At 39.3% G+C, this 12,722-nt stretch overlaps 1 protein-coding gene across 2 annotated transcripts in view; it reads right to left on the minus strand.

Moving 5' to 3' along the window:
* PREX1 (phosphatidylinositol-3,4,5-trisphosphate dependent Rac exchange factor 1) overlaps positions 1-12,722 on the minus strand; it is a 117,599-nt gene that overhangs the window by 23,446 nt on the left and 81,431 nt on the right. For both annotated transcript variants that reach the window (XM_058036047.1, XM_058036048.1), the window contains exons 15-24: positions 11,986-12,058; positions 10,569-10,711; positions 8,790-8,882; positions 6,512-6,660; positions 5,513-5,598; positions 3,817-3,953; positions 3,201-3,372; positions 1,774-1,961; positions 861-1,022; positions 95-305 (exon numbers count right to left, since the gene is read on the minus strand). In XM_058036047.1, coding sequence (XP_057892030.1) covers positions 95-305; positions 861-1,022; positions 1,774-1,961; positions 3,201-3,372; positions 3,817-3,953; positions 5,513-5,598; positions 6,512-6,660; positions 8,790-8,882; positions 10,569-10,711; positions 11,986-12,058 — 1,414 coding nt within the window. The remainder of the gene's footprint in view (positions 1-94; positions 306-860; positions 1,023-1,773; positions 1,962-3,200; positions 3,373-3,816; positions 3,954-5,512; positions 5,599-6,511; positions 6,661-8,789; positions 8,883-10,568; positions 10,712-11,985; positions 12,059-12,722) is intronic.

Genomic DNA, 12,722 nt, shown 5'->3' on the forward strand with positions numbered 1-12,722 from the left:
TTTCCTTGGAACTTGTATTTGACCTTGCTGAGCAGTGGAAACAACTAGCCTTTTAAACAGATGAAATCAGTATGACTTGGAAGTTAATTATCACCTTGCTCTGGATCAAGACCAATAATAGAAGGTTTCCGTCCAATGCGAATACTGAACGATCTCCCTGCTGAGGTAGTGCTTTTGGGGTATGACACCTCCATGAGGTTAATATGGCAGTTGGTGGGGCAGAAATCCAGGCTGTTGAGGGAATGAGGTTCCATAACAGCTTGTTTGAAGGCTGGGCTCACCTTTGTTTTCAATTCATCTGCAAACTGGGAGAAATAAAGTAGGTGTGTGCTACTGCACCTTCAAAAAAATTTGAAGCAATACAGACAATTCTTTTCTCTTCCCAGAAATCCAGGAATTCAGATTTCTGCTGCAGCTGGAATAACACATTTTAAAAAAGCTCATAAAACAACAAAGGAAAGCAGTTAGCTATACCTCCTAGCACTCTCTTTTCAAGCAGCTCAGGTAACTGCACAAAAAAAGCACATACTCTTTGTTTGTTTACATCATGATACAATGTAGTTACATTCATGTTAAATAAGACATTCACCAATCCATTCTGATATTTATTCATTAATACAGTGGAAATTAACCTGCAATAATATGTCTTAACTCACAGCTCTGACAAGCAGAAAGGAGTGATTTACAGACAAGGTATTTTCACTCAAAACTTGCAATTTAAGTAACTTGCAGAACTGTTCTCAAGCCTCCAGGATACCCACCTCAGAAACAATTTGGATTCATTAATAAAGAATACTAAGACCCACTTAACACAATGAAGTATTGTTTCAAGACTTCACCAATAACTAGTACTGTTGTACCTCTTGGTAGCTTGTGAGCCTCCTGCTAATGCTTTCCAGCTTAGTGTCACAGATTTGCCGGAATTCATACTGGGGCATGGTGGCCACAGCACTGCTTAGGGATATGAGCCTTTCGCAGTTCCTTACGAAATGACTGTCCTCTGCGGCAAAGGCCTCTAAAATCTAAACAAAAAGACAGGATGTCAATGGTATGAGTCCTGGCAGGGAGGGAAAATACAGTTCTCTTCCACTCGGTGAGAGGTGAAGTCCCATGGTTGAATAAAGCTGCCTCCAGAACAAGCTGCCTTTATTACTGCTTGAGAACCACTAATGTGTCTAATAGTCAGAGTCAACTACCATTCCTTAAAAATGTTTAGAATCAGGGAAGTGGATCCAAATATCCACTGCCCAAGTTACCTGCTCTACCATGCTTCCATGGGACATAACAACAACATTACTGGGATGTGACAAACAGTCACTATTAGCTCGTTTTTGTCAGAGATGACCAAGCCACTCAGCAGTCTCTGCTGCTTTCCAGTAGCAGCAGTTCTACCCAATTCCTGTAGCAACCCATCCAGTTTCTCAGGTGGGAAAAAGTTGCTTGATTTTCTTGCAAGGTAAAGCAAATTCCTGCCTGAAAAGATTGATCTTAAATATCAGCTGAGTGTATGCTGCCAGGTAGATAAAAGCAAGAATTCTATAGCTGAGGGCTCCCCTCCATCTCCTCAACAGCTGAAGTCCTGGAAGTACTTGCTGATTACTCATACCAAACAAGCTATTGTAACTCATTCTAATGAATAAAACTCTAAGCAGGGCTGAGAAGACCAATGTGAACCTCAACTGAAGTGCCAAGCCCACAGAGGCCTATAATAAGCTATATTATTGGTTTCCCATTCTGTTTAGGCAAAAGCTGACCATGTGTAGTTTTCCGTACCTTCGCAGTGAGAATGAAGCAACCTTTTGGTTCCACAATTTTCTCCAGGACAAAGGATTTGATCCCTGCACTGCTAACATATTCATATACCACCCCGTGCTCCAGGTGGGTGTTATCCACAGTGAGGCTGATGACCGGGGTTTCTTCACCAATGACCAGCGGAGAAATTACAGTCTGTGGTGTCTGGGCTGGAACCAAAGTAAGTCATTAGACACGTCTGGCAGCACATGTGAACAGAGGCCTGCCCAGGCAAGAGAAACCTGCTGAGAAGAATATTGAATGCAGAGACACATTGGCTCAAAGAATGTCTTGAGCTAAGTGCTGCTGGAGACTGAGAGAATATTCTTAGGAAGACACTCGCTGTTGGCCATTAATGGAGACAGTGACAAAATTTTAGATAATACACATACTCCAATCCCCATTCTGATGTTCTTCCATGTATGCGTGCACATATCCACGCTCAGGACACTACTTCTAGTTCTGTTCACGGATCCTAGCAGAAGCTTATAAGGGAAGGGAAGCATGTAATCTCTGAGTCCTGTTGTCTGCAGCAACTCTCTGGAAGACTGACATGTGAGGCAGGGACGTGGTGAGGAGAAAACATTTTTTAGACAAAGCAGTTCTATTGTCACTAGAGACCAGATTCAAGTTCCAGTCAAATTGAGATTTGCCAGGGAGTTGCTCACACACTTCTACCACGGCACTGCTCCAGCTGTTCCACTGCTGGAACACTCTGTGACAGTGAAATTACCAGTATCACCAGACCTTACACGGGATCCACACACACGTGCATCTGTTCCCAGAGAAGTTGCCAATGGCATTCAGAGAGTCCTGTCTCAGTCCTTTGGATTAAATTTTGCTTTAGTAGTCTCTATTAACATCTACTTTTCTGAATAAGCCCTCAACATGAAAGTAGACCTGTTTTTTGAGCTATGCTTTCAAAAGTTGGAGGAAATTCACCCATACCTTTTCCTGAAACAGTGGTAACATGCCTTGAAGACTTACTCCAGATCAAAGTAATTTAACATCCTAATTTTTCATCAAAAATAACAGAAAACGTGGATTATTTTAGGTGGAGCTACTTGCAGATGTTCCCTCTCCACCAGCTACTGCTCATAAATGCATGGTTTGCAGGGGCTACCAAAAAGATTCTAAAAATGCTGACTATCTTCATTCCCATAACTGGCTGTCTTGTAGAGAACAGAGAGTCAAAGGTGCATGATTTCTATGTGCATCTCAATTTTTTCTTCCCCTGAATAAACCGCAGCAAAGAAATATGTCCTCTGGCAGACCTCATTCAATTACAAAGCTTTGCTAAGACAAGAGATATTCTACAATAATAATTATACCTTACATTTCTACTGTGGTTTTCCTTCTGAAAGCCCCTGAATTGTCCCTAGGTTTTCTTCCCCCATGAGAACTTTTACCTGATTCCTGTTGGCTGCTTTGAAGGGGTTCCAGTTCTGCATGTCCTTCTAGTGCAGAGTTGTCTCTGCTGGAGCCCAGGCGACTGCCATTCAAACATGCAGGGGATGCTGCTTGCTGAACTCTGTCCTCTTCAGCATCTTCATGTGTTCTGTACACCCACTGGTACAACCCCTTTCAAGAGATATAGGCTTCAGCTAGGACCTCAAAATGCCCAATCTCCAAATATCTGGACTACAGAGGTGAATCTAGCCATCAATTCTGTGTCTTCTAAGTAGACTGAAATACCAACATTACCCCAGGTTTTCTCTGAACTTCAGAGAACATAAAATTTAGATCAATAGCTGGGTAAATTTCCATGGTTAGTAACAGTTAATAATTTTCAGTACTGTATGCATGAAATGGCTTTCATATTATTTGTAGGTGTTTTGCAACTATGGGAAGATGGAATCAGCCCCCCTCAGTGATAGCAGGACCCTGGCATAACAGCAAATCAGTCAAAACAAACATGTAGACATTCTTTTTCTGACTATTTAGTGAGCATAAAAACACAGGAACAGAGGAGGGCAGAAGAAAGGTGGGAATTAATGTACTTCCTTTGAGGCTGTGTGTTCATACCAGTGCTTCCTGCTGCCTGATCCTATAGGCTGTGAAGTGCTCCAGAACTTCCTTGTAATTTCCATGTGTTGCATTATTCCCATTAACTTTCAAAATACACTGCCCTGGATGAAGGCCTACGGCTGCAGCCTCAGAACCTGAAAATTAACAGGAGAGAAGTTAAACAGAAATGCCATCTGCCTATGGATGAGAACACTGGAAAGTTTGCAAAAGCTTTCCAGTTAGAAAAAGTAAGAAGAGCTGGGTCAGTCCTGTCATGCCTTTGCTACTATTCAGAGAGCTTTGTTGTGTAAGGATAACATCATGTGTCTATCCTTCATGTTTTCAGCAGTGCTGGCAAAAACAGCCATCTCCTAGGTCTAAATGTATTCATGCTAGAAATTTACATTTCTGTGGGAAATTGTTTGGGATTCTTATATGGGTCTCTTTTAGCCTTATGGTTACATTAGCTACGGTCTTGCTTAAGTACAAACTGTTGTATTTTTTCCAGCCTCTTGCACCTGGAAGACAGAACACTTGCATGCTACACAATTTGCTACACAAAAAGACTATGATGTCAAATGTAACTATTCTTTTCCAGGCAAAATCCGGAAAAAGAACAATGTTCCTAGCTGCAACTTGCAGCTTGCACTCCAAACAGTGAAAAAGTGGTTGCAGGTGCTGCTATAAAATGGTGTAATAAATGTGTGTCCCTGGAAACACCATCTGTGGGTGCTGCCAAACTAACTGCACTCAGCTGGAGATACTCATTTGTTCTGAAGGAAGGAACTGGTGTATGTCTAAAACCTTGTATTTTCTGCATCTGCTTAACATGAAGATTAAAGCTGTGCTTTGCTTGTAGCTAAAGGTAAATATGTCAGGCACAGAAGTAGAAAATATCTCTGTCAAATTGCATTTTCTCCTTTTAAAAAGATCAAGGTGAGCCTTTTGCCTCTTATACTGGCAATTTGTAGCAATATATCCTGTGTAAGGGAGAAGTAGTCTCCAAGTATTATGTCATACTTTGTGATGTCTAGATTGTGTTACAGCTTGTCTACCAACCTGCTGATCCTACAGCACCTTCAGAACCCAGACCCAAATTGTGGATGACTACAGGTAAAAACATTGAGGAAGCCACAGACAGCATGACCCTTCAACTTTTTCTCAACCATCTCAGTTTTACAGGCTTTTTCTCCCCTGGGGCTGTTAAGCTTTACCTTAGTAGCTTCAGAAGAAACAAGGGAAGGGTCACTAAGCAAGTCCACTTCTAGCTTGCATGAGCTAAAGTGAAAGTGCCTTCTAAAGAGTCCATGGTACTGTGCATTGCAGCATTCAAGTTTCTTCCACTGTGGAATTAAACTATTCCTTGTATTGTGTTGATGGGATTAGAGACCCAACATTCAGTTCAAAAGAATGATACCATTTGTCTTAGAATCTATTTAGGTGATAAGCAGTTTGAGGCAGAAAATCTCTTTTGAGGCAGGATATCTGTTCTATGGTTATGTGAATGTGATTCTTGTCTGTTACAGGTTCTTGTCACTTATGGTCACTAAATGTATCAGGATTTGTACAGAACAAGCTAGACAATGAAACCTGGATGTATCTTTGTTGAAATATATATATATATATACACACACAAATACCCACACTTTATATACACACGTCTATCTATTCAGCTGTACTCCCAGCTTAACTGTATCACAGGGTTTCTACTTACCTCTCCCTACTGCGTGAACGTATGGTGGTGCTGCTCCCCGGATCTGAAAGCAAAGCGCTCCAGGACAATCTGGGATTTTAATAATCCTGAAGATAAATAATGGAGAAGAGAAAGCATGGTTTTCATTTAGGCTGCCAGAGCTCTGGGCAGTTCTTAACAGCATCTTTCCTTAGCATTCACAAGTGGGTTTGGATGAAAGCAAGCATCCACAGCGTTTACAAATAAATAACAAATAAACAGACCTGAAGAAATATACTCCATCTTCAATCTCCAAGGCGGATATGAGATTCTATTTGTTAATTAAAATTTGTCACTTCTTAATTTATTACATCTTTAAGTGAATAAACATTTGACAGAGACTTTCTAAGGCATTTATATTCACTTCCATTTCTGTGCAAACTTCAGTGCAGCTGTGCTGACCTATACCAGCAGAGGATTTTTTCCCACTAAAAAAATTTAAAAAAACAAAACAGACTGGACAAGACATTCTGGACTAGAATTCAGCAACAAATGTTCACTGAGATTTTCAGTTCTATGGATTACAGACGCTTACAATACACAAGACACTAACAGAGCCAACTCTCATTATAAGAAACAATAATAGACTGAAAAACTGTAAGGGCTGATATTAGTAGTCTCATCAAAAAATAAGCCAAGCTTCAATGAGTGGAAATTGTTTTCCCATGCACATAATAGAGTATGAGAAGCTTCACACCTGAGAAAGAAAGTCAATCCTTGCAATTCAATTTTGTTTGCAGACAAGGAAACCAAAAGTCATCTGTAGTATAAAGAGAACACATACCTACCTCTCCTAGCAGCCCAAGAGTCATCACTAAAAACAAGCCGTGACACTTGTACCTCTCATTTCTGTCATGCTTTCCTATTGAGTGGCTTCTGCACAGCGAAGTGTTTACACAGGTTTCACTACAACTCTAGAAGTACTACTTAGTAACTGACATTTCTCAATAATCTTTTCTCTCTGGCCATTTTGGCACTTACTCCTTTGCTTTGGTGGCTACCAGAAGCCTAAGTGGCCTTCGTGAGCAGAAGGACTGGGATAGGATTGTTTCCACTTCAGCAAATGGGCGTAGGAATACTAAATCCTCATTGATGGAATATATCTTTCTTCCTGCTTGCAGGCCAGCCATCTGCAAAGGGAACAAACACCACAGAGCACTTTGGATCACTGGCAGCAACACTGAAAGCTCAGGCGCTAATGTTCAACTGTTCCCTACTTATGGACATTTCTTGGATTACTTTCACATGGAATACCCTATAAGTAGTGTTGGTTCATCAAGTCACTTGTCACTCCCCCTTAAAGTTTTCTGCACTTACAGAAGAAAAAGGTATTTCGCCAGTATCTTTAGAAATATGCCACTCTACAGATGTACCTTAGTTTGCAATGGATATATCTTACTAGTTTTCTGCTACAAATTTTAAACGGACTATTAAAATAGGAGACTATAAAAAAACAAGGGGTGGGGGGACACAATTGAAAGCTAGGGTCCCATGATAGAGTTGCTGTGATACCCAGTGAGACACAGAAGTTTGACTTCCCAAACCCCGGGCACAGGAGCTGTGGGCAGTTTTCAGCCATCAGCCTTGCAAAACCGACCTATAGCCAGTCAGCAAATGTAACCTGGTTTGAAGTGGTGATAAGAACAGTCTCTGCTTTAAGTGAAGTACTAGCTCTTCATTAGCTTAAAAAGCCATTAGATTTTGACTTCAATCCCTACGTTTTGCACCTAACTTTAGTTATTTGGCAATGGTCACAGTTGCAATGACAAGAGTGAGATCCCCTACTGTGCCCACTGGACAATAGCCTCAAACATACCCCTTGACGATCTCTACCAGTTAAAATGTAACATAGCAACATTTGGACTAGGTGTTAGGTATCAAGGAAACAGTAAAAATATTATTAAACCTTCCAGATTATAACTGCTTTATATAATTTCAAGGTTCAGCAGTTGAGGTTCCTCATAAATGTGGCAAACCCTTTTCTATTCTGCCTGGAATCCACTGACAAGTTTCTTGACTTGAAAAAGGAGGTCCACACAGTACTAGTCTCACAGAGACTCTGGCTCAGGAAGATGCAGATTTAGTTCTTTGATGGACCAGTATTATTAGATCAAATTCAAAAGACGGGCTCATGGTCAAAGACTATCTTGAAAGATCAAGAAAAAGATTCCTTAGAAAATGGTGTGCTGCCATTTTCCTCAAACACAATAGATCTGTAGGCTATTCCCCAAGCTTCCAGCCAAAAAAAGGGCAGAGGATTATCTGGCAGGCAATGGTTCAAAGCACAGGTTTAGATTAATAACATTTTTGGTCAACCTGTGTTAATTTTGAGCACTAGATAAAGCACAAGTTTGGTTTCTTTGGTGACCAAAAATGAAACGAGAATCAGGAATACTGAAATAATTTCATTCTAACACCCAACTTCAGTTCAGAATTCCTTCCCATGTGACATTTTCAACTTGCTAAAACCAATCCATCCACTTCAGCTATTTCCATTAAGCAAGTAATCCAGGAGTTATTTGTAGTCCAAGGAGTAACCAAAAAATTTTAATGCTGACATTCAAAAATTCTGTAATAGTTAATTAAAAGTTAATTAATAGTTAATTAAAAGTCCAGGACTTTTAGTTAGAAGCTCTGTCTTGTGTGCAAATGTGAAACCCTTGACAAGTAATTTAGTCCTCTCTTATCTTCAGCAATGTAGCTGTGCCTTATTTTGGTAAACGGAAGATGACACTCTGTCCTTCACATAAGAATTCTGCAGGGCTAAATGGGTGATTAAGAAATACTCAGATCCTAGGACATTTGGGCCATCTATGTGCTTCAAAGAAACGAAGCAAATATATTCTGTAGAACTTCTAAAAAATACCATAGAGAGAAATGACTGCATGCTTTTTAAGGGAAAACACATATCTAAAAATACAGCTTCCATTGAAATAAACCTGTTTCCCCATTAAACATCTTTGCTATCCCAAAAGAATGTTACTTTCCTTCCCTCCTTAAATGAAAGTTGCTAAGGAACCTGAGGTAAGCTGTCATCACACAGATACTGCTCTCATCCTACCACTTACCAATAATTCAAGTCCCCCAGTAATGCCAAAACACTTATCAATTTACAGAAACAGCTTATTACCACGAATTGTAGAAGACAGCCCTCTTCTATTAGCTGCCTTTAAAGGAAACAGATTTTAAAAGGATGGTTTGTAACTTTTCTAAGTATTGAAACATTCTTAGATACCAAAATAAGAATGTGAGGTCCTACCTCAGCAGAAGACTCTCGTCGAACTGACTTCACCACAATTGCTTTATTCTTTTCTTCTATGTCAAATCCATAGTCATCTTCTTCTGGTAAAATCTTAAACAGAGCACAATATTTACACAAATTTATGCCTCATAAATATGGAGTTCACAGAAAAGGTGAAGACTGGAGATGAGAAATTAGACTTTTCACTGCAAGCCACAACTGATCTGGACTTGTGTTTTAAGATGCAAAGTGACTACCAGATCATTTGGTCTGATTGCCTATGATCCATAAATTTAATCTTAGTCATTTCTGCATAGATCACTTAATATATATTAAAGTAGATTTTCCAGAGTTACTCAGGTATGATCTGCAGTCTTTAAGAATTGAAAAATCTATTCCCACCCTTGAGAGCTTTTTCCAATGGTTAATCAACTCTTCTTTTAGAAACTGCATTTGATTTTAACTCCTAGTCCTTCGTCCTTCAACAGATCTTTCACTTCTGGATTACGGAATTCATCATTATTCAGTATTTTCCATTGGTGAATGTACTACAGATTGAGTGCAGTTATTTGTTTATTTTTCAGAATACATCCCATCTACCTGATAATGAATGATCTGAGTGCTTCTCAGCTATCAGTTTCACGCAAAATGCAGATCTCAGGCCCACCTTTTATAGATCTAATTACACACTACATAGTTCTAGAGCATAATGGCAGTCTGATGGCTAAAATTCTATCTAATGATAGGACAATTGCTGACATCCATAAAACAGGCACATAGGCTTTGTGTAAGGGAAAAAACACCAACTCCATACCTTGTGCTCAGTTTGCACCTTACATGGTAGACAGAAGTCTTCCTAATTCTTGCTCCTGAATTTCTGCTTCCTCTTGTTTGCACTGAGGTCACACAGACTCACCTTATACATATTCTTTAAAATCATATCAATCGTGACAAATATACATTTCATTCATCCTTTTCTAGTAGTTTATTAACAACAGTAAAAAGCTTACTAACTCACTTCCCATTACTGAAAAATAAACAAAGCCTAGTTACTGGCAAATGCACAAGTGGAAAATCTAACTGATAAGTATCTTGCATTTGAGTAAACATTATGTATTTAAGAATCATCTGATAAAACAGAACTGATTTAAGAGGAAAAATAAAGCTACTCAATCTAGCATGCCATGGAGGAAAACAAATTACTCAGAATTGTTTCCTTGCTTCTGATGATTTTTGCACTATTATAAATACTGTCGTTTTTCCTTTGAAGTCAATTACATCAGATTATAAAGGTCTTTTAATGGGAAATCACCTAGAAAAAAAAATCCAAGAACGAGAATAGTTCTGTCCTGCAGGACCCACACAGTCAAGTTAAAATAGTGTATAGCAAAATTTCTGGGGGAAAATCCTTATCAGGTGATGTTCACATTAGAGGATGCACAAGAAAGCAAAAGGACTAGAAGTTAAGTTTGCCAATTTTGGCTATTTTTAAGTATTTTCAGAAACAATGCTAGTAGTGCTTGTTCAACAAAGGACTTTGGAAAATCAGCTAAATTGCTGGTTAGATTTTTTAATGTTGCAAGTGGAATGAGTTTCAGCCCAACACAACATGCAATTTATCAATTCATATTTGAGATTAAATGGAAAATTTCTGGACTACCTCTCCTCTCCAATTTGCACTTTACATTTGAAGGGAGTATTCAGATTCTTCTGCTGAATTTTAAAAGCATTTGTGAAATAGACATTTAAAAACCTGGAGGCTTTGATATGCCTAATTTCAGCTGCCATATTTCTTACCAGAAGATTCTTTCCCAGGATGTTTTCCACAAGCTTGAAGTCATTACGCAATTGTTTGCTCTTGGAACTGGTGCCCTCCATCTCCTCATCAGCATAAAAGCGGAAATACAAGGATTCATCCTTAAATTCACTTTTCTCCAGGACTGAAAATTAGATATATGAAATATATATGCATTTACATGGAGAAAAAAAGAGAGAAACAGATGAGAAAGTTAAAGGAAATTCTAAATATTTCCCCCATCTTTACAAAACACAGACCTTGATGCATCTCTATCAGCCAGTTCCTCAGCTCTGTATTTTTAAGCTAATTCTGTGTTTTAGGACAAGAATTTTCCTGACAGTGCATAGTAGCTCATAACATGATGCGATCTCCCTGGCATGCAGAACTTACATAAAATGCTAAAGAACCTCTTGGAAGGAAGATGCTACTCAAGCCTCATGCTCCTTTCCCACATCCAAATGAATATTAAAAAACTATAAAAGGAGCAAGGATGGGTAAAGGGGCAGTTTAAAATGTAAAGTGTTCACATAGACTAAGGCTCAACTTTAAAAAAATAATTGAGAGAGAAATGAGATCTACAAAATTCTAGAAGGCATGAAAATGTTCTTTACCAGTTTTTCAAATACGAGACCTGGGGCCTTCAAATAAAAGCAGCAAGTGATGAGCAACTCCTACATTCAACATGTACTTATGCAAAGGTCTTCCTTGACAAAGAATGCAATAAATGCCATAAGTTTGCACGGGCTCAGAACAGACCAAATTCTTTAAAAAAGGCCCCAACTATTCTTACACTGTTATTAACTACTATGGAAGGTCTCTTAATTATTTACAATAATCTGCTCTCAGAAACACTATTCAAAATACAGTGAGCAAATGTTATCTATGACTCAAACTGAATGTTTCATTTGACAAACTCTGTTTACTCTTAGGGCTTGTATGTTTTATTTCATACTGATACAGATGTGATTTGTTTACTTCCCCTGTTTGAGGATGGAGATGTCTAACTTGGCAATTTGGCACTTCAGATTTGGATGCCTCAGCACTGAGGACTGTGTTTGTTATCCAAGAGGCAAGAACTAGCCAATTTTACTTAACAGCTGATATTTTTTGGTGATATTTCAGGACAGCATTTGGCTTGTGCATTGCTCACATGGCTCTGGAAGAGATGCAGTGAAAAAACATGCTCCTTCTAGCTTGTCTAATCCCTTCAGTGCTTCCCGTAACTATCAGCAAGCGGCTTCCCTTGGGAAGGCACCAGGCTTAGCCATGTATTAGCTTGAGGACTGTGTTCTAGAAGGACTTGCAGTAATGCCTGCAAATTGTGTATACAGCATGTATGACACAGCCCAAAATAGCTAATCTGACCGAAGTAAGAGCTCATTTCATTTGCTGGGGAAAGCAAAATTGATTCATTACCATGATGCATGAAGCCGTTATTGCAGAGTCCCACACCCAGTGCGACAGCTTCCTCCCGAGTCTGACAGTCTCCCTAGAAACAGGAGAATAATGTTACACCTCAGACCATTTTCTAAGACAAATTGTTCCCCCTTCCCCAGCGCATAGCTTGCAGCTCTGAAATTAGCAGGATGATCCGTGTAGGGTACAACAGCAAGCCATTAAAACAGGTATCCCATTGCCCAAACATTTTCATTCCTCCAGACAGCATCTCTCCCTCCTACAGCAGCCAGGGGATCAAGGACCAGCACTGGGGAAAAATACCATATTACCTCAATGTAAAGACATTTTATTTGAAATCAGAATGTTTGACTTCAGGACCCATTCGTCACAGACAATAAAACTCCTCCTTTGAAGCTGAGAGATCCTGTCCATATTCAGCTCAAGGGAGAAAAGGCTAAGTATGTGAACTCCAAAGGTCAGACAAGTTAAAACTACAGTGGCAGTTTGCATATATAGCAGATTACAAAGGCTTCTGTTTCTCACTACCTGAAGCCTTGAGCATAGTCATTCAAAACAGGTACCAAGGGTGACTTGCAAATTTACAGACTTCCCTGAAAGAGCAGCCTTAAGCTTTATATCTACAAGTCAGTTAAATAAAAGAAATGCCTAGTTTTCTCAATATATCTGCTAATTTGCAGCCACAAGTGAAGACTTGACAAACATGGTTGTACTTTTTAGGCAGACAAGTAAGTTTC

The sequence above is a fragment of the Melospiza georgiana genome, chromosome 17 (genome assembly GCF_028018845.1).
Source record: "Melospiza georgiana isolate bMelGeo1 chromosome 17, bMelGeo1.pri, whole genome shotgun sequence".
In the NCBI taxonomy this organism is placed as follows: Eukaryota; Metazoa; Chordata; class Aves; order Passeriformes; family Passerellidae; genus Melospiza; species Melospiza georgiana.